The following is a 25295-nucleotide window of genomic DNA, read 5'->3' as shown; positions in this document are numbered from 1 at the left end:
GAGCTTGTTTATTAAAGATTGTTAATCATTCACTTCCTGGCCTTGTGACTAAGCCAGATGTGGAGAAATGCCAGAAGTATTACACACACACAACCTTGGTGACACATTTTTACATCATAAAAATAGTTGACAAAGTATCGACTACACAGGAAGTTTATCGAATGTACTTCTTCCAGGCAAAATCTGCAAATGGCAATTCTTCTGAGAGTAAGCCATGTTTTAAAAAGAGTGATATATGACACCATGGAAATCACCACAGAAATTTTCTGATGCCAAGGTGATGCTGTGGTTGTTTGTGGTGTCATCTCAGTGGATGCCTCTAAATCAGAGAGTTGTGTGATCCAGTCCCACTCTTTTATTCATTCATGGCTGGCTAGCATTTATTGCCTGTCCCTGAAAAAAGCTGCTTTCTTGGACTGTTGGAGTCTATTTGTATAGGTACACACTAAATGCCTGTAGAGAAGCAGTTCCAGGAATTTGATCCATTGACACCAAAGGAACAGTGATATTTCCATATCAGAAGGTAAGTGGGTTGGAGGGGAACTTGCAGGTGGTGGTGTTTCCATGTATCTGGTGCCCTTGGCCCTCTAGATGCAAGTTATCATGGATTTGCAAGGTGCTATCTAACAAGCCTTGGAGAATTTCTGTACTGCATCTTTTAGAAGATACACAATGCTGCTACTTGGTGGTGGAGTAAATGTTTGAGAGTGTGGTGTCAATCTAGTAGGCTACATTGTCCCTGATGGTGTCAAGCTTCTTGAGAGTTGTTGGTGCTGCACACGTCCAGGCAAGTGTGGAATATTCTATCGTACTCCTGACTTTGTTTTGTAGATGATCGATGAGCTTTGGGAGTCATAAGGTGAGTTATTCTCTGCAGAATTTCTAGCCTCTGACCTACTCTTCTAGCTGCAGTATCTATCAGCCAGTCCAGTTCGGTTTCTGGTTACCTTTAGGATGTTATTAGTGGGGGATGCAGTGATGGTAATGCCCTTAAATATCAAGGTGCAATGGTTACGTTCTCTTGTTGAGGATGGTCATTGCCTGACACCTGTGGCACGAGTGTTACTTGCTATTTGCCTTGGGTAGGTGATGTCCTAGTGGTACTATCGCTAGACTATTAATCTAAACAGCCAGGTAATGATGTGGGAACCTGGTTTGAATCCCACCATGGCAGCGATGCAATGGAGCTCAGACGACAACCCGCAAGAAGCACAATCATTTTTCTTTATGCTAGGCTGACTCCAACCAGCAGAGGTTATTTCTTCTAATTTGCTTGTGTTCCTTGATGCTACACTAAGTTAAATTCTGCACTTATTTTGAGGACTCTTAGTCTCACCTTACCTATGAAATTCAGCAGTCTTGTCTATGTTTGAAGTAAGCTGTAATGAGATCAGGAGCTGAGTGGCTCTGGCAGAACCCAAACTGAGCATCAACGAATAGGTTATTCCTACATCTGATAGCACTGTTGGTGATACCTTCTGTCACTTTATTGATGATCAAGAATAAACTGATGGGGCTAGGTTGGATTTTTCCTGCATTTTGTGCACATTAATGTCTTCACACCATTTGCAAAAATTCAAATTATTGTTCTTCAGAAAACTAGTCACTATTTGTAATTGGCTAAGATTGTCACAGAAGTGTCAATACTACTCCTGAATTCTAAAAGACATGTACCCATTAAGCTATGATTACATTTATGAATGTAAACTTTCAGCACACAATAGTTCAGAATTCCATGTGCATGGTCAATAGTTCTGGAATTTAAGTGTAATCTCAAGTGGAGTTCTACATCATGGAACCACTCTCATAAATATAACAGACCAGCAGGAGGCTATAACTGTGATAGAATTAGGAAATTCAAGAGTGTAAAACCTAAAGCTTAAAAATGAGATGGAAGCTCGAAAGAAATTAAACAATGTGTGGATTACTGTGGAAAAGGATATGGAAGATATAGACTGTAGGGAAATAGATGGTGACATCTTGCAAAATGTCCAGATTATAGTGCTGGATGTCTTGAAACGGTTAAAGGTGGATAAATCCCCAGGACCTGATCAGGTGTACCCGAGAACTCTGTGGGAAGCTAGAGAAGTGATTGCTAGGCCTCTTGCTGAGATATTTGAATCATCGATAGTCACAGGTGAGGTGCCGGAAGACTGGAGGTTGGCAAATGTGGTGCCACTGTTTAGGAAGGGCGGTAAAGACAAGCCAACGAACTACAGACCGGTGAGCCTGACCTCGATGGTGAGCAAGTTGTTGGAGGGAATCCTGAGGGACAGGATGTACATGTATTTGGAAAGGCAAGGACTGATGAGGGATAGTCAACATGGCTTTGTGCGTGAGAAATCATGTCTCACAAACTTGATTGAGTTTTTTGAAGAAGTAACAAAGAAGATTGATGAGGGCAGAGCAGTAGATGTGATCTATATGGACTTCAGGAAGACATTCGACAAGGTTCCCCATGGGAGACTGATTAGCAAGGTTACATCTCAGGGAATACAGGGAGAACTAGCCATTTGGATCCAGAACTGGCTCAAAGGTAGAAGGCAGAGGGTGGTGGTGGAGGGTTGTTTTTCAGATTGGAGGCCTGTGACCAGTGGAGTGCCACAAGGATCGGTGCTTGGCCCTCTACTTTTTGTCATTTACATAAATGATTTGGATGCGAGCATAAGAGGTACAGTTAGTAAATTTGCAGATGACACCAAAATTGGAGGTGTCGTGGACAGTGACAAGGGTTACCTCAGATTACAACAGAATCTTGATCAGATGGACCAATGGGCTGAGAGGTGGCAGATGGAGTTTAATTCCGATAAATGCGAGGTGCTGCATTTTGGGAAAGCAAATCTTAGCAGGATTTATACACTTAATGGTAAGGTCCTAGGGAGCATTGCTGAACAAAGAGACCTTGGAGTGCAGATTCATAGCTCCTTGAAAGTTGCAGGTAGATAGGACAGTGAAGAAGGCGTTTGGTATGCTTTCCTTTATTGGTCAGAGTATTGAGTACAGGAGTTGGGAGGTCATGTTGCGGCTGTACAGGACATTGGTTAGGCCACTGTTGGAATATTGTACGCAATTCTGGTCTCCTTCCTATCGGAAAGATGTTGTGAAACTTGAAAGGGTTCAGAAAAGGTTTACAAGGATGTTGCCAGGGTTGGAGGATCTGAGCTACAGGGAGAGGCTGAACAGGCTTGGGGCTGTTTTCCCTGGAGCTTCGAAGGCTGAGGGATGACCTTATAGAGGTTTACAAAATTATGAGGGGCATGGATAGGATAAATAGACAAAGTCTTTTCCCTGGGGTCGGGGAGTCCAGAACTAGACGGCATAGGTTTAGGTTGAGAGGGGAAAGATATAAAAGAGACTTAAGGGGCAACTTTTTCATGCAGAGGGTGGTACGTGTATGGAATGAGCTGCCAGAGGATGTGGTGGAGACTGGTACAATTGCAACATTTAAGAGGCGTTTGGATGGATATATGAATAGGAAGGGTTTGGAGGGATATGGGCCAGGTGCTGGCAGGTGGGACTAGATTGGGTTGGGATATCTGGTCAGCATGGACGGGTTGGACCGAAGGGTTTGTTTCCATGCTGTACATCTCTATGACTCTAATCAATGTGAGGATGATTTGAATAATTTAAGTTATAAAGTTCCCAAACTTAAGTAAGGCTTTAATAAGGTATAAAAACAGAAGTTGCTGGAAAAGCTCAGCGAGTGTGGTAGTGTCTCTGAACAGAAATCAGAGTTAACACTTCTAGTCTGGTGACCCTTCTTCTGAACAGCCACTGGAAAAACAATTAGGGTTAATTCATTAAAGAAGCAGCTGAAATTATCCTTTTGTAATTGGGTCAGCCCCATAACTGTTTCCCATTGTAATTGATGTTAGGATCACATAACTTAGTGTGACTTATAAGAATGCTCCGAGTTAGTGATTAAGGGAGTTAGGGAAAGAAGGAAAAGAGGTGCCCATTGCTTTTGCTTTTGTTACTTTTCTCAGTTTCCAGGAATTGGTTCTTTGTTTCCTCCTGGAGCAGAAGCTAATTATTTGCTGAGTATCTGCAAAGTGACTCTGGTTTATTCTGTTCCTCAGGTTCAAAATAGTACAGGGGTCCCTGATCTGTGTCCTATTTAGTACTCTTGAGTGCAATCTATTCAAGGGTGTAATTTTAATGTTTGACGTACAAACATTTCATGTACTTCCAAATAGCTGCTTTATGTTATTCTGTACTGTTCTAACTTACCTACAACTGACTTGTGAATGGACTCAAGAATGGAACCCATTTGCAACCCGTGGACTGTCTGCATAGCAACTGGTGGTGATGTTGATAAAATATATATAAAAGAGGAAGTATACAATTCAGTAAGATAATTAATTAGTTAGTTAGATAGTTACAACTTATGAAGAATAGCAGAATGGTCAAATGTTAATGCTACAACATGTAGGGATTTCCGGATGCCGGATTGATCTAGGGTAATCACGACTCTGTGTTTATAGTTCAAGCAGCTTTGACTCCGGGTTTATGAGCTGGAAGATGAAATACAAACACTGAGATACTTTAGGAAAGGGGAAGACTGCCTGGATTCTTTGTATCAGAAGGCAGTTACAATGGGGCTGCAGGGTTGATAGTTAGCTGACTATGGTACACGAAACCATTCAGATGAGAGGGAAGCATAAAAATGTGAATTTGTAGTGTATAAATGTGAATTGGTGCTGTATAGTCGGAAGGATTGATATTGCTTTCTGCAGTGGGTGGAGGTGGGTAGTGCAGATGCTGGAGATTAGACTCAAGATTAGAATGGTGCTGGCACAGCACAGCAGGTCAGACAGTATCCGAGGAGCAGGAAAATCGACATTTTGGGCAAAAGCCCTTTAGTAGGGTTTCCTGATGAAGGGCTTTTGCCTGAAATGTCGATATACCTGCTCCTCAGATGCTGCCTGACTTGCTGTGCTTTGCAAGTGCCACTCTAATCTTGATTGTTCTCTGCAGTGATGAGTCAGTCAAGGTAGCTATGTTGTCTTTAATCTGCAATTTGAACGGTAGAGGGTAGAATCGGAAGTGACAATATTTCAGTTGAATAAGGGGAACTATGGAGCTATGAGGAAGGAGCTAGCCAAAGTTCAATAGTGCAATACCCTAGCAGGGATGGCAGTGGAACAACAATGGCAGGTATTTCTGGGTGTAATGCAGAAGACGCAGGATCAGTTCATTCCAAAAAGGAAGAAAGATCCTAAGGGGAGGCAGAGGTGGCCGTGGCTGACTAGGGAGGTTAAGGACCGTATAAAGACAAAAGGGAAAAAGTATAACATAGCAAAGGTGAGTGGGAAATCAGAGGACTGGAAAGCTTTTAAAGAACAACAGAGGATAACTAAAAAGGGAATATGCACAGACAAAATAAGGTACAAAGGTAAACTGGCCAAAAATATAAAGGAGGATAGTAAAGGCTTTTTTAGGTATGTGAAAAGAAAAAAAATGGTTAACTCTAAAATTGGGCCCTTGAAGACAGAAACGGATGAATTTATTACGGGGAACAAAGAAATGGCAGAAGAGTTGAATTGGTACTTTAGATCTGTCTTCACTGGGGAAGACACGATCAATCTCCCAGATATAATAGTGGCTGAAGGACCTGAATTGAAGGGAATTTATATTAGGCAGGAAGTGATGTTGGAGAGAATGTCAGGTCTGAAGGCTGATAAGTCCCTAAGACCTGATGGTTTGCATCCCAGGGTACTGAAGGAGGTGGCTCTAGAAATCATGGATGCATTGGTGATCATTTTTCAATGTTCTATAGATTCAGGATCAGTTCCTGTGGATTGGAGGGTGGCTAATGTTGTCCCACTTTTAAGAAAGGAGGGAGAGAGAAAACAGAGAATTATAGACCAGTTAGTCTGACCTCAGTGGTGGGAAAAATGCTGGAGTCAATTGCAAAGGACGAAATTATGACACATCTGGATAGCAGTAACAGGACAGCAGAGTCAGCATGGATTTATGAAGGGGAAATCATGCTTGACTAATCTTCTGGAATTTATTGAGGATTTATCTCTGAAGATGGACAAGGGAGATCCAGTGGATGCAGTATACCTGGACTTTCAGAAAGCCTTTGATAAAAGTCCCACATAGGAGGTTACTGAGCAAAATTAGGGCACATGGGGGGTATTAGGGGTAAAATACTGACATGGGATTCAAAATTGATTGACTGACTAAATGGCTCCCTTTCGGAATGGCAGGCGGTGACCAGTGGTGTGCTGCAGGGATCAGTGCTGGGACTGCACCTTTTTACAATGTACATTAATGATACAGATGAAGATATTAAAAGTATTATTAACAAATTTGCTGATGACACAAACTGGGTGTCAGGGTGAAATGTGAGGAGGATGTTAGGAGAATATAGGGTGACCTGGACAGGCTAGGTGAGTGGACGGATGCATGGCAGATGCAGTTTAATGTGGATAAATGTGTGGTTATCCACCTTAGTAGCAAGAACAGGAAGGCAGATTATTACCTAAATGGAGTCAAGTTAGGTAAAGGGGCAGTACAGAGATCCAGGTGTTCTCGTACGTCAGTCAATGAAAGCAAACATGCAGGTACAGCAGGCAGTGAAGAAAGCTAATAGCATGCTGAGTATAGAAGCAAAGAGGTCCTTCTGCAGCAGTAATAGGGCCCTGGTGAAACCGCACCTGGAATACTGTGAGCAGTTTTGGTCTCCAAATTTGAGGAAAGACATTCTGGCTATTGAGGGAGTGCAGCGTAGGTTCGCGAGGTCAATTCCCAGAATGGCGGGACTATCTTACGCTGAAAGATTGGCGCGACTGAGCTTGTATACGCTTGAGTTTAGAAAGCTGAGAGGGGATCTGATTGAGACGTATAAGATTATTAAAGGATTGGACACTCAACAATAAATATACTGTTTTGGATACTGTTGAGGGGGGAGCAACTTACTGGAGTAAGCAATGTGGCACAGGTCTCTGGCGCAGTCTGTCCCTGTTGCTCAGAGGGGAAGGGGAAAGGGGAGCAGAGCTTAAGTTATTGGGGACTCCATAGTTAGGGGGACATATAGGAGGCTTTGTGGGAACGAGAGACACTCCCGATTGGTGTGTTGCCTCCTAAGTGCCAGGGTTCGTAATGTCTCTGATCATGTTTTTAGATTCCTTGAGGGGGAGAGGGAGCAGCCCCAGTCGTGGTCCACATAGGTACCAACAACATAGGTAGGAAGAAAGGTGGGGATCTCAGGCAGACATTCAGGAAGCTAGGATGGAAACTCAGAGCTAGAATAAACAAAGTTGTTATCTCTAATTTATTGCCCATGCCACGTGTGAGTGAAGTGAAGAGCAGGGAGAGAGCAGAGCTGAACACATGGCTGCAGGAATTGTGCAGGAGGGAGGGTTTTGGATTCTTGGATCGTTGAAGCTCTTTCTGGGGAAGACGGGACCTCTACAAACAGGATGGTCTTCACCTGAACCAGAGGGGTACCAATATCATGACAGGGGGAGGGATTTGCTAATGCAGCAGGGGGATAGGAACCTGAATTGTAGTTCCAGTGTACAGGAGATTGAGGGTAGTGAGGTCAGGGATAGGATTACAAGGTCGCAAGAGGGCACTGGCAAGCAGGAAGGTGGTTTGAAATGTGTGTACTTCAATGCCAGGACCATCCAGAATAAGGTGGGTGAACTTGCAGCATGGGTTGGTACCAGGGATTTCGATGTTGTGGACATTTCAGAGACATGACTAGAGGAGGGACAAGAATGGTTGTTGCAGATTCCAGGATTTAGATGTTTCATTAAGAACAGAGAAGATGGTAAAAGGTGGGGTGGAGGGTGGGATTGTTAATCAAGGGTAATATTACAGCAGCTGAGATGTTTGAGGACTCATCCACTGAGGTAGTTTGGGCTGAGGTTAGAACCAGGAGAGGTCACCCTGTTGTAAGTTTTCTATGGTTCTCTGAATTGTTCCAGCGATATAGAGGAAAGGATAGCAAAGATGATTCTCGATAGCAGGGAGAGCAACAGGGTAGTTGTTATGAGGGACTTTTAACTTCCCCAATATTGACTGGGAATAGTATGGTTAAGTAGTTTTGATGGGTCAGTTTTTATTTAATGTGGGCAGGAGGGTTTTCGAACACAGTATGTAGACAGGCGAACAAGGGGCGATGCCATATTGGATTTGGTGCTGGGGAATAAACCTGGCCAGTCTTAGATTTGGAGGAAGGTGAGCACCTTGGCAATAGTGACCATAATTTGGTTACCTTTAATAGCAATGGGCAGGGGTAGGTATATGCTGCAGGGAAAGAGGTATAGCTGGGGAAAAGGCAAGATTTAGGATGCATAGGATGGGGAAGGAAACTGCAGGGGTTGAACATACTTGAAATATGGAGCTTATTCAAGGAACAGCTACTGCGGGTCCTTGTTAAGTATATATCTATCAGGCAGGGATGTACTTGTTGAGAGAAGGAGCCATGGTTTACTAAAGAAGTTGAAGCTCTTGTCAAGCGAAAGAAGAAGGCTTATGTGAGGATGAGGCGTGAAAGCTCAGTTAGGGGGCTTGAGAATTATGTTAGCCAGAAAACATCTAAAGAGACAGCTGAGAAGAGCCAGAAGGGAACATGAGAAGTTGTTGGTGGATAGGATCAAAGAAAACACTAAGGCCTTCTATAGGTATATCAGGAATAAAAGAATGACTAGAGTAAATTTAGGGCCAATCACGGACAGTAGTGGGAAGTTGTGTGTGGAACCTGGGGACATAGGAGAAGTACTTCATGAATACTTTTGTCAGTATTCACATTGGAAAAGGGCAATGTTAGTGGGAAGACAGAGATAGATGGGATTGCAGTTGACAAAGAGGTGGTTTTAGCATATTTGGAAGATCGGAAAATAGATAAGATTCCTGGGCCAGATAGGATTTATCCTCAGACTTTCTGGGAGGCCACCGAGAAGATTGAAGAGCCTTTGGCTTTGATCTTTATGTCATCATTGTTGACAGATGTGCCAGAAGACTGGAGGGTAGCAAATGTTGTTCCCTTGTTTAAGAAGGGGAGTCGGGACAACCCTGGTAATTATTGGCCAGTGAGCCTTATATCGGTTGTGGGTAAGGCTATGAAAGAGAATTTATAATCATCTGAAAAGAAATAATTAGAGTAGGGATAGTCAACACAGTTTTGTGAAGGGTAGGTTGTGGCTAACTAATCTTATTGAGTTCGTTGAAAAGGTGACAAAACAGGTGAATGAAGGCAATGCGGTTGATGTGGTGTATATGGACTTCAGTAAGGCATGTGGTGAGGTTCCATGTGGTAGGCCATTGCACAAAATATGGAGTTTCGAGATTGAAGGTGATTTAGCGGTTTGGATCAGAAATTGGCTAGCTGAAAGAAGACAGAGTGGTGGTTGATGGGAAATATTCAACCTGGGGCTCAGCTACCAGGATTGGTTTTGGGGCCACTGCTGTTTGTCATGTTCATAAATGATCTGGATGGGGGCATAGAAGGATCAGTTAGTGACTGATGACACTAAGGTAGGCACAGTTGTGGATAGTGCCGAAGAATGTTGGTGGTTACAGAGGGACATAGATAAAATGCAGGGCTGGACCGAGATGTGGCAAATGAAGTTTAATGCGGAAAAAGGTGAGGTAGTTCACTTCAAAAGAAGTAACAGGAATGCAGAGTACTGATAAAATTCTTGGCAGTGTAGATGAACAGAGAGATCTCGGTGTCCAGGTGCATAAATCCCTCAAAGTTGCCACCCAGGTTGATAGGGTCACCTAAGAAGACATATGGTGTGTTGGCGTTTATCGGTAGGGGGATTGAATTTGAGCCACGAGGTCATGCTTCAGCTGTACAAGATACTGGTAAGGGCGCACTTGGAGTACTGTGTATAGTTCTAGTCATTGCATTATAGAAGGAATTGGAAGCCTTGGAAATGGTTCAGAGGAGATTTACTAGGATGTTGTCTGGTATGGAAGGAAGGTCATATGAGGAAAGGCTAAGGGAACTGAGGCTGTTTTCGTTAGAGAGAAGAACGTTGAGAGGTGAGGTTTTTGTGGTAGTGCAGAACGTTGAGTGGTGACTTAATTGAGACATAGAAGATAATCAGAGGGTTAGATAGGGTGGACAGTAAAAGCCTTTTTCCTCGGATGGTGAAGCTAACACAAGGGGACATAGCTTTAAATTGAGGGGTGATAGATTTCAGACAAATATCAGGGGTAGTTTCTTTACTCAGAGAATAGTAGGGTGTGGAATAGCCTGCCCGCAACAGTAGTAGACATGTCAACATTAAGGACATTTAAATGGACATTGGACAGACATATGGATAATAATGGAATGGTGTAGGTTAGATGGGCATCAGATTAATTTCACAGGTTGGCACAGCATCAGGGGCCAGCGCAGCATCATGGGCCGAAGGGCCTGTACTGCGCTATAATGTTCTATGTTCTATACGTCGGTGGAGCAGAGGTTGAGAGAGTTGACAGCGTCAAACTCCTAGGAGTGGGAATAAGTGACAACCTGTCCTGGACATCCCATGTAGATGTGATGGTCAAGAAGGCAAAATAATGCCTCCTCTTCCTCATGCAGCTTAGGAAATTCAACATGTCCATAAGGACCCTCACCAACTTCTACACATGCACCATAGAAGGTATACTATCCAGGTGTGTAATGGCCTGGTATGGCAACTGCTCTGCCCAGTAAGAAACTATAAATGGTTGAATACACAGCCCAGACCATCATGGAAGCCAACCTACCATTCATGGACTCCATTTGCACTTGTTGTGGCCATGGAAAGGTTGCCAACATCATGAAAGACCTCTCCCACCCCAGTGATGCTCTCCTACAACATCTTCTGTCAGGCAGAAGATACAAAGGCTTGAATACATGCATTACCAGACTCAAGAACAGCTTCTTTCCTGCCATTGTTAGACTGATGAATGGTCTCTCTAACTTACAATAACGTTGATCTTGTTAATTCTGATCTTGCTTTGTGCGCCTCGTCTGTAGTGTAATTTGTATGCCTCACCCTATGGTCTGTATGTCCTTGCTTACTTTGATCTGCCTGTACTGCTTGCAAACAAAGCTTTTCACTGTCTTTAGGTATATGTGACCATAACAAATCAAATCAAATCAAGCTAGGGAAAGGTGGAAGTGTGGTTCTGTTTGTTAATCATGGTGTTAACACAATAGAGGATTGACCAAAGTTCAGGAAACCAGGATTTAAAAACAGTTTGAGTAAAGATAAGAAATGATAAAGGTAAGAAGTCATTTGCGGGAGAGTTGTACAGGTCTCCTAACAGTAATCAATTGGTAAGGTAGACACAATGGAAGAAATAATGGGAGCTTGTCAGAAAGGAATAGAAATAATCATGGGATATTTTAATCTACATATAGCCTGGAAAAGTCATATGTATGAAATAGCCTAAAAGAAGAATTCATAGAATGTTTTCAGGGTAGATTTTGAAAACAAAATGTTCAAACATCCAAGTCTGAAACTGACCAAAGAGCAGGCCTGCTATTAGCAATGGTGTAAAGAATTATGGGGATAATGAGTAAAAGACATTGAAGTCTTGAAACAGCCACAGACCTGGTACTGTGTGACAAGAATGAATTATCTCATAGCAAAAGGTAGATGCAACTGTTATATTACTGAATCTTACATTCTATTTGGGGGAGAGAGGAAATAGATCTGAGTCTACTTTTGTTAAAACTTATATAAGGACAATTATGAGGGCATGAAAGCCAAAGTGGATTGGCAAACTAGGTTGAAGGATAAGTTAATGAAGATGCAGTGACAGACATTTAAGAGGATATTTCAGAATACACAGAATAAATATGTTCTAATGAGTAAGACATTTGTCACAGGGAAAATGTCTGAAGCTATTGTGAAAGATGTTATAGCAGGGTACTGACATATGTTCAAGATAAACAGGCAGAGTCGACATGGTTTTGTGAAAGGGAAATCATGCTTAACCAATCTGTTGGAGGTTTATTTAGGGGAATCAAAGGATTTTGAGTAATACAAGATGGAGAATGCGAAAAAATGTGGCTTTAAGATCTGCTCCTTTTTTTGAGGTATTGTAGGTGTTGGAGCTTTTTTCCTTGAATTCCATGAGCAGTAATTATTGTTTTATAAGGTTTGGGGAAGAAAAAAGATCAAAGCAATGGCACTTTAAAAAGGAGGAAGAGAGACAAAGCAGAGACCACATGGTGAGTGAATCAAATGAGAAAGAAACCTACACTGCTGTCTGACACAGCAGTGAATCTGCATAGCTACTGCCTTTGCTGTTTGAGTTCAAGTATTTCTGGACATCATAATGCATCAAAGAAATATTAACAAACAGTGACATTCACAGCTGACGTTGGAGGAACCTGTGTGGAACAGCTCATAACATGGGAGCAGCTAAGTGCACAGATATTAAGTGTAACTTAAGTGTACTCAGCAGTAGAGTAGAGTGGGTTCTTTTTTGATAATATGTTTTATTGTGATCTCTTGATTCTGCCAGATGAAGTGGAGGAGGCTGGTATAATTACAACATGTAAAAGGCAGCTGGATGTGTATATGAACAGGGGGGGTTTAGAGGGATATGGGCCAAGTTCTGGCAAATGGGAGTAGATTAATTTAGGATATTATGGGCGGCACGGTGGCACAGTGGTTAGCACTGCTGCCTCACAGCGCCTGAGACCTGGGTTCAATTCCCGACTCAGGCGACTGACTGTGTGGAGTTTGCACGTTCTCCCCATGTCTGCGTGGGTTTCCTCCGGGTGCTCCGGTTTCCTCCCACAGTCCAAAGATGTGCGGGTCAGGTGAATTGGCCATGCTAAATTGCCCGTAGTGTTAGGTAAGGGGTAAATGTAGGGGTATGGGTGGGTTGCGTTTCGGCGGGTCGGTGTGGACTTGTTGGGCCGAAGGGCCTGTTTCCACACTGTAAGTAATCTAATTTAGGATATCTGGTCGCAATAAACGAGTTTGACCTGAGGGCCGGTTTCTGTGCTATATATCTCTATGACTCTAAGTAACATGCTGTAGATAACTTAAAACCATTGGATATATTGTACTTAAGATTTCCAGAAGGTATCAAAGGTTATTGTGGAAAATAAAAATTTATGGTGGGGATGGTGCAAATCGGCAGAAAGAGAAGATTGGGTGCCCAACAGGAAACTGGATTTTTCAGGTTGGCAAGATGTTATCAGTGATGTATCACATGGTTCAGTGCTGTTTACAATACAAACATAGGAACAGAAGTAAGCCATTCAGTCTGCTCAATAGTTTGCTGCACCTGTATGCTAGCCTTAGTAACTCAATTTTTACAATTACTTTGAAGAAGGTATGGACAACCAAATTTGGCAGTGTCACAAAGGAAAGTAGTAAAGTAAAAACAAAATCAGAAATTGCTGGAAAAACTCAGCAGGTCAAGCAGCATCTGTGGGGAGAAAGCAGAGTTAGCATTATGACTCTGGCAACTCTTCATCAGAACAAGTAACTTTGCTTTCTCCCCACAGAGGCAGCCAGAACTACTGCATTTCGCCAGTAATTTCTGTTCTTTGTTTCAGATCTCCTGCATCTGTAGTTCTCTATTTTATTCTACAAAAAGATAGGCTAAGTGAGTGGGATAAGATGTGGCAAATGGATCATAATATGGAAAAATGTGAAATTGTCCGTTTTAGCAGGAAAATCACATTATTTAAATCGTGAAATTATTTAAACAGGGCTCTGAGATAGAGAGATCTGGGTGTCCTTGTGCATGAATCACAAAAGGTTCATTCGTAGTTACTGCAAGTAATTAGGAAAACTAATCAAACGTTATCATTTATTGTGAGGAGAATTGAATACAAAAGTAGGGAGGATGTGATTCAATTATATAGGACAATAGTCCAAGGTGAGGCGATAGACTAGTGGTATTGTTGTTGAGACTGACAATCCAGAGACCTAGGTAATGTCCCAGTGACCCTGGTTCAAATCCTGACATGGCAGGTGGTAGAATTTGAATTCAGTAAAGGTCTAATGATGACCATAAATTGTTACTTATTGTCGGAAAATCACATTTGGTTCACTACTGTCTTTTAGGGAAGGAAATTGCCATCCTTACCAGGTCTTACCTGCCATCCGTGACCCCTCAGGAATGTGGTTAGCTCTTAACAATTAGCGTGGGCAATAAATAGTGGCTCAGCCAGCAATGCCATCATCTGTGAATGAATAAAAAAGTGAGACTGCATCTGGAGCACTAGGTACAGTATTGGTCACTTTATTTAAGGTAGAAAGTAAATGTGTTGAAAGCAGTTCAGATGGGTTTTTCTAGACTAACATAACATGGAGGCTGGGGGAGATGTCTTATGATTAGGCTAGGCTCATTTCCTCTGGAGTTTCGATTTAAGAGGTGACTTGATTGAAACATACAAGATCCAAGGTTTGTGCGAAGATTTGTAGCTCAGGTGCTCGTTGTTGCGGTTCTGTTCGCCGAGCTGGAAGTTTTTGTTGCAAACGTTTCGTCCCCTGGCTAGGCGACATCATCAGTGCTTTGGAGCCTCCTGCGAAGCGCTTCTTTGATGTTTCTTCTGGTATTTATAGTGGTCTGTCCTTGCCGCTTCCGGTTGTCAGTTTCAGCTGTCTGCTGTAGTGATTGGTATATTGGGTCCAGGTCGATGTGTTTGTTGATGGAGTTTGTGGATGAATGCCATGCCTCTAGGGGAGTTTGTGGATGAATGCCATGCCTCTAGAGGCATGGCATTCATCCACAAACTCCATCAACAAACACATCGACCTGGACCCAATATACCAACCACTACAGCGGACAGCTGAAACTGACAACCGGAAGCGGCAAGGACAGACCACTATAAATACCGGAAGAAACATCAAAAAAGCGCTTCGCAGGAGGCTCCAAAGCTCTGATGATGTCGCCCAGCCAGGGGACGAAAACTTCCAGCTCGGCGAACAGAACCACAACATACAAGATCCTGAGGGTGTATCTTGATAGTGTAGATGTGGAAAGAATGTTTCCTGTTCTAGGAGAATCTAGAAATAAGGGGTTACTGTTTTAACACTTGGATCACCTATTTAAAATAGAGATGAGGTGATTTTTTTTTTCTCTGAGGGTCTTTGGAACTCTTCTCCTGAAAAGGCGGTGGAAGCAGAGTCTCTGAATATTCTTAAGGCAAAGGTAGATAGATTCTTACATAGAACATAGAAGGAATAAGAGAGAGAGCCAAGGGCTTATGCTCGAAACGTCGAAATCTCTATTCCTGAGATGCTGCCTGGCCTGCTGTGCTTTGACCAGCAACACATTTGCAGCTGTGATCTTCAGCATCTGCAGACCTCATTTTTTACTCTTGATCAGATAGGCCAATGGACCAAGCAGCAGCATACAAAGTTTAATTTAGATAGTTATGTGTTCCATTTCAGAGCGGGACTTATACGCTTAATGGTAAGGTCCTGGGGAGTATTCCTGAACAAAGAGATCTTGGAGTGCAGGTTCATAGTTCCTTGAAAGTGGAATTGTGGGTAGATAGGATAGTGAAGGTATGCTTTCCTTTATTGGTCAGTGCATTGAATATAGGAGATGGGAGGTTATGTTGTGGCTGTACAGGACATTGGTTAGGTCAGTTTTGAAATATTGTGTGCAATTTTGGACTCCCTTCTCTAGGAAGGATGTTGTGAAATTTGAAAGAGTTCAGAAAATATTTACAAGGATGTTGCCTGGGTTGAAGGGTTTCAGCTATAGGGAGAGGCTGAATAGGCTGAGGCTGCTTTCCCTGGAGCTTCAGAGGCTTATAAAATCATGAGGGGCATAGGTAGGGTAAATAGACAAGGTCTTTTCCTTGGGGTACGGGAGTCCAGAACTAGAAGGCATAGGTTTAGGGTAACAGGGGAAAAATTTAAAAAGAGACCCAAGGGCAACTTTTTCACAAACAGATCTGTATATGGAATGAGCTGCCAGAGGAAGTGGTGAGGCTAGTACAATAACAACATTTAAAAGGCATCTGGATGGGTGCATGAATAGGAAGGGTTTGGAGGAACATGGGCCAAGTGCTGGCAATTGAGACAAGATTAATTTAGGATATCTGGTCAGCATGGACGAGATGGACCGAAGAGTCTGTTTCCATGCTGTATGTCTCTATGACTTTCTAAGACATCTGTATGTGTTGTGCCAGGATTTCGATGAGCATTAACCTGTCATGGACCCTATAGCTATCAGAAAGAAACATGGATAAGCAGTCAAGTCTCATTGATCTTAACAGTTTACGTCCCTAGGAAATAGCTAAGATCCCAATAGAGTGTCTCCTATCTGAGGTTAATCTACAGAGGAGTGGGAAATAGTCAATACCACCATTTAAATAGATTAACTGGAAGGTGTTCAAAATAGAGTTTTGACAACCTTGAAATGATTTATGAGATATAAAAATACAATACATGCACAAGTGTGTACGTATATACTACAAATGTGTGCACTTAGGTGCCTGTGTTCTGTGAGTTTGCTGATCTAGCAGAACTGAAGTTACATTCTGGATCAGCTTGTTGAGTAACTTTAGAGCTTTGCAATTAGTGACCTACAATGAAGTCTTGCTTGTCCCTCCATACTGGTTCAATACTAGTACCATTGCATCCAATGTACTGTGTTTCTGCAATGACATCTGGCATGATTTGGCTGCCCTAGCCTGTGGCTTCTGTGAAAATGTGCACAATTATTGGTGGGACAAATGAGCATTTTTGACTACTTAACTTGGGGACACTTCTTTAACTTGCTGTTCAAGTGATTTGTTTTTACAGGACAGCCACACACACACTGAGGCTACCAGGGCAAAGAAAGTTAAAAATCACGCAACACCAGGTTATAGTCAAACAGGTTTATGTGGAAGCACTAGGTTTTGAGGAGCAGGACCAGAAGACACAGAATTTATAGCAAAAGGGTTACAGTGTCACAGAGTTGTAATGATATAAACAAACAGATTAGGTCTTGCATCTTTTAGGATGGGATATGCTGGCTTGGGCTCTTTAATATGTAAATCTGAAAACTCCTTTTAAGTTACATTCTTAAGGTGACTTCAGTTTAGCTAACAATAGGTGTTATATCTAAGCATGAAATATCTATCCATAGACTAACCATAAATATTTAAAGTAAAATTTTACCTTAAAACCGCGAGCAACTTAAGATGTCATCTCCCAATGGAAGAAAATATATTTGAAAAGCATTATTGTGGGGTTGTTATACTACTGAAATTTCAATGAGAGGTTTTACTTTTAGGTTACTCAGGTCCCTCCTGCTTTGGGTTTTGATCTTAAGTATATGTTCTTCCCATTAACATTTAATGCTATATCATATATCATTGATCTTTATTCAAGAAAGATTCCTTTATGAGCTTTTATGCAGTTAAGTCTTTGTGTTGTTCTATACTCATACGGAAATTACTTGTTTCTCATTCTTCAGTTTTAAAGAAACCTTTTGTTAAAGGTTTACCAGTAAAGATTTTTAATGGCAGATGATAGAATTTGAATTCAAAAAAGAATCTGGAATTAAGAGTCTAATGATAATTATGAATCCATTATTGATTGTTGGAAAAACCCATCTATTTCACTTTGTTTATAATACAACATAGATCTCTTTATATACAATAAAGTTTGTTTTGATTTTAAAAACATGAAATTTTGTGGCATGGTTCAATTGGTTAATTGTTGAGTTTTAATACTTCTTTAACATTAATGGTCCCCAACAGGAATTTAACAAATGTTGACCCAATATGTAATCTTTTAGTCCTCTGTTTCAAGCTATATTATTCTAACAACTTCACTTCGCTCCTCATGAAGTTCCTGTGGGAATGCAGAAACTAAGCATTTGTGGTCTATCTGATGAATGTTCCTCTTACTTGGCAGAATATGAAGATAATGAAGATTGGAGTGCTTGGTCCCCCTGCACTGTAACATGCGGCACTGGGAACCAGAAACGCACCAGGTCCTGTGGCTATGCCTGCACTGCAACAGAGTCACGGACCTGTGATCTCAAAAGGTGTCCGGGTAAGCGTTAAGAGGTGAAGACTTGCACCAAATCGGCACTTAAAAAAGAGGAAGTGCCATCTGATGGAGCCGGAGCTGCCAGTCAATTTGAGATCACCATCTCTCCAGTAATCCCACTGGTGATGGCACCACATACGTGACATGAGGAATTATTCAGCAGTGAATTGTGTTGGTATTGTTTGGGGGTCCCACTGGGTGCCAAACTCATCAGTAAAGGTGCAGCCAAAAATTGAGAAACTGTGGTGAGGGAGACCCCTGGAAGTTGTGGTCCCTGTGTTCATCCAAGGGACTCCTGCCTTGTCCCTCATCATGTGCAGTGTAACCTATCAGGCTGGTAATTGTGTGGGGGCATCTTCTATAGGCTAGTTGAGGCTTTAAAGTGGGCATTAATGGCCCAATTAAGAACCACAATTGATGGCATCACCACCCTAATGTCTTATCTATTGCTGGTAAAATTCCCATGGGAACAAGGATGATGGGTAGATATGTTGCCTGCTGGATTTTGCAGGGAGAAAGTGAGGACCGCAGATGCTGGAGATCAGAGTCAAGAGTGTGGCGATAGAAAAGCACAGCAGATTAGGCAGCATCAAAGGAGCAGGAGAATCGACATTTCAACAGTTTATTCCTGATTAAGGGTTTATGCCTAAAACATCAATTCTCCTGCTCTTTTGATGATGCCTGACCAACTGTGCTTTTCCAGCACCACACACTCAACTACTGAATTTTACATACTGCTTCTACCTCTGAACACAAAAGGGGAACAAAATCCATCCCGAGATTCGACAGTATTTGTAATATTGACCAGACCTGGTTAGATTCTCTTTGAAGGACAATGTGAATCAGTTGGGATCTTGCAACAACACTGCTTTCTCTGTACTCCTCGTATCTTATGTCAGCCCACTATTTACAGCAGATTTATTCAGATTCCCATTTTGCCATCGGCGAATTTTCAACTCAACCTTTAGGCTATATTCCTTTGCACCTGATCTTCCCTCGTTCCTTGCAGATAATCACAAGTATAAGGTTACAGTTCTCTGTTGTGCACCTGGTGCAGAGAGTCAGCGAGTGCAAATACAATGACTCCAATCACAAATTCAGTGACTCCAAACTAAATTGTTGACATAAACTACTAACAGTCTACATCTGGACATTTAACTCCAGAACACACAAAGATTAGGAATATGTATGACATTCAGAGTGCAGGATGCTGGATTAAAACTGCTTGGAATTTGTATGGGGCTTATTTTATTCTCTCATGTGCATCAAGGTTGACCAGCTTTTGTTGCCTGTCCATAATTGTTGGTCCATGGAACAAAATAAAATCCAGTAAAAATAATTTTGAGAATTTTATTTTGTATTCAAATCTGGATTCACTCCACTTGTTTTGGGTACAAAGTACGAACATGTTCATTTGGTGGGCCACACCATTCTGACCATGGCTGTATTTTTTTCCTGAAGGGATGGAAGATGATCTGAACACAGCAACTGAAAAAGCAAATGGAACAGAGTTGTTTGACTCAGGTAAGTATACTACACCAAGAACCATTAATGTGAGAACATGTCAGCTGACTTACCTGGGATATGAAAAGAATCAGTAGAGAAGACAGACCATTAAGCTCCTCACGTTTGTTCCATTATTCAGTGACATTTCAGCTGCTCTGTCTGACATGCTAAGTTTAATCAACAGCCAGGAGTTCAAAATTGCCAAAAGGATTCAAGAAATCAGATCTGATCGTTTATTTCACATACACACGTGGACGGCTAGTCTTATAACTATGAAATGTAAATCTCTCATTTACAGATAAATCTAATATTTATTGAAAACATTACAACATTCAAATTACAATCTCCACACTTCTCTGTTCAGGTGTCTGCTATTACCTATTGTTTGCCACATTTTTTACAGAAATTGTCTGTATTTTCCCAAGACCAGTTCTATCTGCTAATAGTACAGCTCCTATACTTTGGGAGTGCCTTTGTACATCTGTCGTTCTCGTTTACATTTACAATATGACTTAAAATTTAACCCTTAACTAACTGAAACGGATTCAACTTCTTCACCCTTCAATGTGAGAATATGTCATCTGACTCATCTAGGATTGTGCAGAGTCAGGATAAGAGACAGGACCTTCAGTCCCTCAAATTTGTTTCACCATTCAATGAGATCTTGGCTGATCTGTCTAACATACTGAAGTTGATAACAGCCACAAGTTCATTGGTGACATGGGAAGTCAATCCCTTGACATCCCTGGCAGAATAGCTATTAGACTTTGCATTATCTCCATTCCTGGTTTAATTAACAAATGGTGTGATACTGGAAACAAAAACAGAAATTGCTGGAAAAACTCAGCAGGTCTAACAGCATCTATGCAGAGAAATCACAGTTAACATTTCAGGTCCAGTAACCCTTCTTAAGAACAGGTGTGATTATGGATTCTTTGTAGAGAAGTACAACTCTGGAAAACTGGAAGTTTTTGGATTATATGACCTATTTGATGATCCTTTCAGTCTATGAAAATGAAATTTGAAAGAGCTGAACACTATGTGTCTCAGCAAATTTTGGTTATGGACCTGCACCTCAGTGAAGCAGATCATTTTGCGTAACTTTTCAGTGTCAGTATGCATCCTTTGATTTGATTTATTATTGTCCCATGTACTGAGATACAGTGAAAAGTATTGTTTTGCATGCTATCCAGACAAAACATACCTTACATAAGGATATGAGGACAATAGAACAGAATAGTGTTACAGCTGCAGAAAATGATCAATTCCAATATGAAAGGTCTGTTCATAAGTCTGAAAACAGCAGGGAAGAAGTTATTCTTGAATCTGTTGGTATGTGTTTTCAAACTTTTATATCTTTTGCCTGATGGAAGAAGGTGAAAGAAAGTAAATGGGTGGGAGGGATCTTTGATTATTTTGGCTGCTTTTCCCAAAGCAGATAAGTAGAGACAGAGTCAATGGATGGAAGATTGGCTTTCATGATGGACTAGACTGCGTTCACAACCCTGTGTAATGTTTTGTAGAATTACCATACCAAGCTGGAATGCATCCAGATAGGATGCTTTCTATGGTGCATCTATAGAAATTGGTGTGCCATTGGGGAAAAGCTGGAGAAACTCAGCACATCTGGCAGTATCTGTGGAGAGAGAAAACCAAGGTTAACATTTCAAGTCTGCGGTATGACTTCTTCAGAACTGAAAGATGTTGGAACTTAGGTTTTTAAAAAAAATACTTTCCACAGAGTCTGAGGAGGAGCAACAGATTAGATGGTATGGAGGCTCAATGCAAAAAGTTGAAGTCATTATCAGTGAAGAAAAGAAAGAGTAAAAAGAGTGTAAATTAAGGTGTGTAAAGGAGGGAGTTAGTATTTGCTAATAAGTGTAAAGTAAACAAAACATACACTACAAGTTGTGTTGAGGAGGCGGTGAGATTGCAGAAGGATTTAGACAAGTTAGGAGAGTGGACAAAGAAGTGCCGGATGGAGTACGTTGTGGGGAAGTGAGAGATCATGCACTTTGAAAGGAAGAATAGAGGCATGGACTATTTTCTAAATGTGGAGAAAATTCAGAAGTCTGAAGTGCAAAGAGACTTGGGAGTCCTAGTCCAGGATTCTCTCAAGGTAAACTTGCAGGTTAAGTCAGCAGTGAGGAAGGCAAATGCAATTATTTTGAGAGGACTTGAATATAAAAGCCGGGATGTACTTCTGAGGGTCTATAACGCTCTGGTCAGACAACATTTGAAGTATTGTGTGCAGTTTTGGGCACCATGTTCTCAGGAAGGATGTACTAGCCCTGGAGCGTGTTCAGAGGAGGTTCATGAGAATGATCCCTGGAATTAAAAGTATAAGGAATGATCGAGGAGTCTGGGTTTACACTTGGAGATTAAAAGGATGGGGGGGGGGGGGAAAGGGGGAATGTAACTGAAACATACAGAATAGTGAATGGCTGGACAGAGTAGATGTTGGGAAGATGTTTCCATTGGGAGCAGAGACTAGGACCCAACAGCATAGCCTTAAAGGGAAGACCTTTTAGAACAGAGATAAGTAGAAACTTCTGCCAGAGAGTGGTTAATCTAGAGAATTCATTGCCACAGAAGGCTGTGGAGGCCAGGTCATTAAGTATATTTAAGACTGCGATAGGTTCTTGAGTATCATGGGGATCAAGGATTACGGGGTGAAAGCAGAACAATGAGGATGAGAACTTTATCAGCCATGGTTGAATGGCAGAGCTATCTCAATGGGCTGAATGGAGTAATTTGTGCTCCTGCATCTTATACATAGCTGCAGGGGAAAGGGAGAGAAAATGCATAAGTCATTACGTTTCTGAAGTTATTGAATTTAATGTTGAGACCTTGAGTGCCAGCCTCAAAATATTTAATTCTGTTTCTTGCTCTCTGACATGTGCTGCTAAGTCTGTTGTGTTTGTTTTTAAATCATTCGCTGACTAAGCCAGCATTTATTGCCCATCCCCAAATTGCCCAGAGGAGAGTCGACCCCGTTGCTGTTGGTCTGGAGTCCAGGTAAGGGTGTGGTTTCTTTCCCTAAAGGAGATGAGTGAACTAGAAGGGCTTATGCCCGAAACGTCGAATTTCCTATTCCTTGGATGCTGCCTAACCTGCTGTGCTTTAACCAGCAACACATTTTCAGACTTTCCCTAACAACAAACAATTGATTCATGGTCATCATTTGACTCTTTAGTTGCAGATTTTTCTTTGGTGAACTCAAATTTCATCATTTGCAGTAGCAAGATTCAAACGTACCTGGGTCCCTGGATTAACAGTGTAGAGCGTGTGTTGCTGGGGAAAAAAACCGAGGAGCAGGAAAATCAACATTTTGGGCATCTTATGCACACCGACTTTGACCTCACTTTCTCCTCTGGATTAACAGTGTATTGATACTATCAAGGGGGTCATTGTCTCCCCTCTGCTCCAGCATTCTGTGTTTATGTCATTGCAAACCCGTTCTTTATGGCGCCCTCACTTTTTTGTTTTCCAGAAGTGGACAGCTGCGACAAATGGTTGAACTGCAAGAGTGAATTCCTGAAGAAGTACCTCATGAAGGCGCTGGCCGACCTCCCGAGCTGTCCTTGCACCTACCCGACCGAGGCGGTGTACAGCGTCGTCAGCGTCCGCGAGGACGGCAAAGGCAGGTTCTTCCGTTGGCGGGACGCGAGCGGGCCCAAGGAGCGCCTCGACATCTACAAGCCGAGCTCCAAGTTCTGCATCCGCTCCATGCTCTCCCTGGACAGCACCACCCTGGCGGCCCAGCACTGTTGCTATGACGACCAGATGCGGCTGATCACGCGGGGCAAGGGCGCGGGGGCGCCGAACCTGATCAGCACGGAGTTCTCGCCCGAGCTGCACTACAAGGTGGACGTGTTGCCATGGATACTGTGCAAGGGCGACTGGAGCCGGTACAACGCGGTGAGGCCGCCCAACAACGGCCTCAACTGCTCCGAGAACCCTCCGGAAGACGACTATGCGGCCCAGCTGAAGGAAGCGAAGGAGTATTGAAAAGAAGAAGGGCAAGCAGAGGGTCTCCGGAGAGTCGAGGATGGAGAGAGAAAAGGACGTTTACTTTTAAAATATGGCGATCTCCGCCGCGAGCCCAACCTCCGACTCCCATTCGCCAACGGTTGCTCGGCAACGCCAAGTGAGATGGTGAGAAACTTCACCGGGATGGCTCTAACACACACACACACACACACACACATACTTTGTTCATCTGAAGAGGATAGTTTCAACCCATCAAATGATTGTGCACAAGAGGAAGAAGGGATGCATTTTAAATCCCGTCACTGCTGTCTTCTGTGGCCCTGAGTGTTGATGAGAAACGCATTGGTTCAGGCACACGCCCCCACCCCTATTCTGTGGCTTATTCAGTTAGCCCCTCAAAAATTCAGACTTCTCCCTCTGTCTCATTTACTCCTTCTTGCCCTCTCTCTTCCCCACCTGCTTTTGTTCATCCCCCCAGCCCTCTCTTTCTCTTCCTCCTCTCTAACCCTCTGGCTTGCTCTCTTACTCTTCTCGCTCTTTACCTTTTCTCTCACACAGAGAATTCCTGGTTCTGGCTTTTCCCAGTTCCAGTTCTCACTCTGGCTAAGGAGAGTCTTGGCATTTCGGATCACCTTCCAAACAAAAATCCAGCGAATCATCAGTGACCTTCATCTCGCTGATTTGGGCATGGGGTGAAGAATGCTAATTGATCTGTCCAGGATTCTCTCAAAAGTCTGAATACGAAGTGGATAGTGTCGGTGGGAGGTTGTAGGGAATTCAAAGAATTATCATCTGTGGTTGATGATCCATGGGAGATGCCCGAGTGCAAATTGACAGTTGCATCTCTTGCATTCCAGCAATGGCTACAGTCCAAAAGTATTTCATTAGTTGTAAAACACGTTTATCGAGTCATACAGTACGGATGTTCTGAGATTGTAACAAAAATAGAAGTTACTGGAAAAGTTCAACAGATCTGGCAACATCCGTGAAGAAAAATCAGAGTTAAAGTTTTGGGTCCTGTGCCAGACATATTGAGCTTTTCCAGCAACTACTGTTTTTATTTCTGATTTATAGCATCAACAATTCTTTCAGTTTTTGTTCTGAAATTGTGGTCGGCAGTACAGAAATGTGATTCTTCTGATGTTGCTATTGCATAGGTTGATTCATTCTGTATCTGTGACGATTCAGTCAAGTTTAGTTTAAAATCAGAACTCACTCTTTACACTTTATAAATTTTCACATGAGTGGCTGAATCTACAGAGCTAATGGAGGCATTTGGCGATTACTTTAACATACGCTGCATATGTTATCTTCAGTCTTGCTTCACTGTGTAATCCAATACTGCCGCAAAAGAGCCAAAAGTAAACAGTGAATTTGTTTGAACTCCCCTTCTGTTAATGTCTGCTTTAAGAAAAACAAACCTCTCTAAACAAGGGTTCACAGCTTCAGTGTGAGAAAACTGGCAGCTAAACGAGAATTCAAGGTCTCCTGCTTGAATCCACTCTTTACCTGGGACTAATAGCTATGGAATCCCCACCACTATCGGCTTTCTTTTCCTTCCTGTATACATAAGCTTCTACATTCCAGGCTTTAGGAAGACAGCAGTTCATATCTTTCCTGCTTTGACGATGTCCTGCTCTGTGGGTGTCATCATGTCTCCTGCACTTTTCAATCAATAGAAAGAGACACAGGCTGCCTTGTAAAGAGAAAAGATCAAAACATTTTATTTTAAATGAAGCGTGGATACAAAAGGGAATTGAATGACATACGAGCCCAGAATATCTCTCTCAAAACTCTGGCGATGCATTAATGCGAATGGCTCAACGAGTT

The 25295-nt window shown here is 42.3% G+C and overlaps 1 protein-coding gene across 1 annotated transcript in view; it reads left to right on the top strand.

Annotated features, from left to right (window-relative positions):
- ism2a (isthmin 2a) overlaps positions 1-24543 on the top strand; it is a 78689-nt gene extending 54146 nt beyond the window's left edge. The window contains exons 4-6 of the mRNA XM_060828580.1: positions 17829-17969; positions 19428-19490; positions 22966-24543. Coding sequence (XP_060684563.1) covers positions 17829-17969; positions 19428-19490; positions 22966-23483 — 722 coding nt within the window. The 3' untranslated portion in view covers positions 23484-24543. The remainder of the gene's footprint in view (positions 1-17828; positions 17970-19427; positions 19491-22965) is intronic.
- The last annotated feature ends 752 nt before the right edge of the window (positions 24544-25295 follow it).

Source organism: Hemiscyllium ocellatum, chromosome 8 (assembly GCF_020745735.1).
Source record: "Hemiscyllium ocellatum isolate sHemOce1 chromosome 8, sHemOce1.pat.X.cur, whole genome shotgun sequence".
NCBI classification, from domain to species: Eukaryota; Metazoa; Chordata; class Chondrichthyes; order Orectolobiformes; family Hemiscylliidae; genus Hemiscyllium; species Hemiscyllium ocellatum.
The sequence above is the reverse complement of the archived record's forward strand: the minus strand, read 5'-3'. Positions and strand labels throughout refer to the sequence as shown.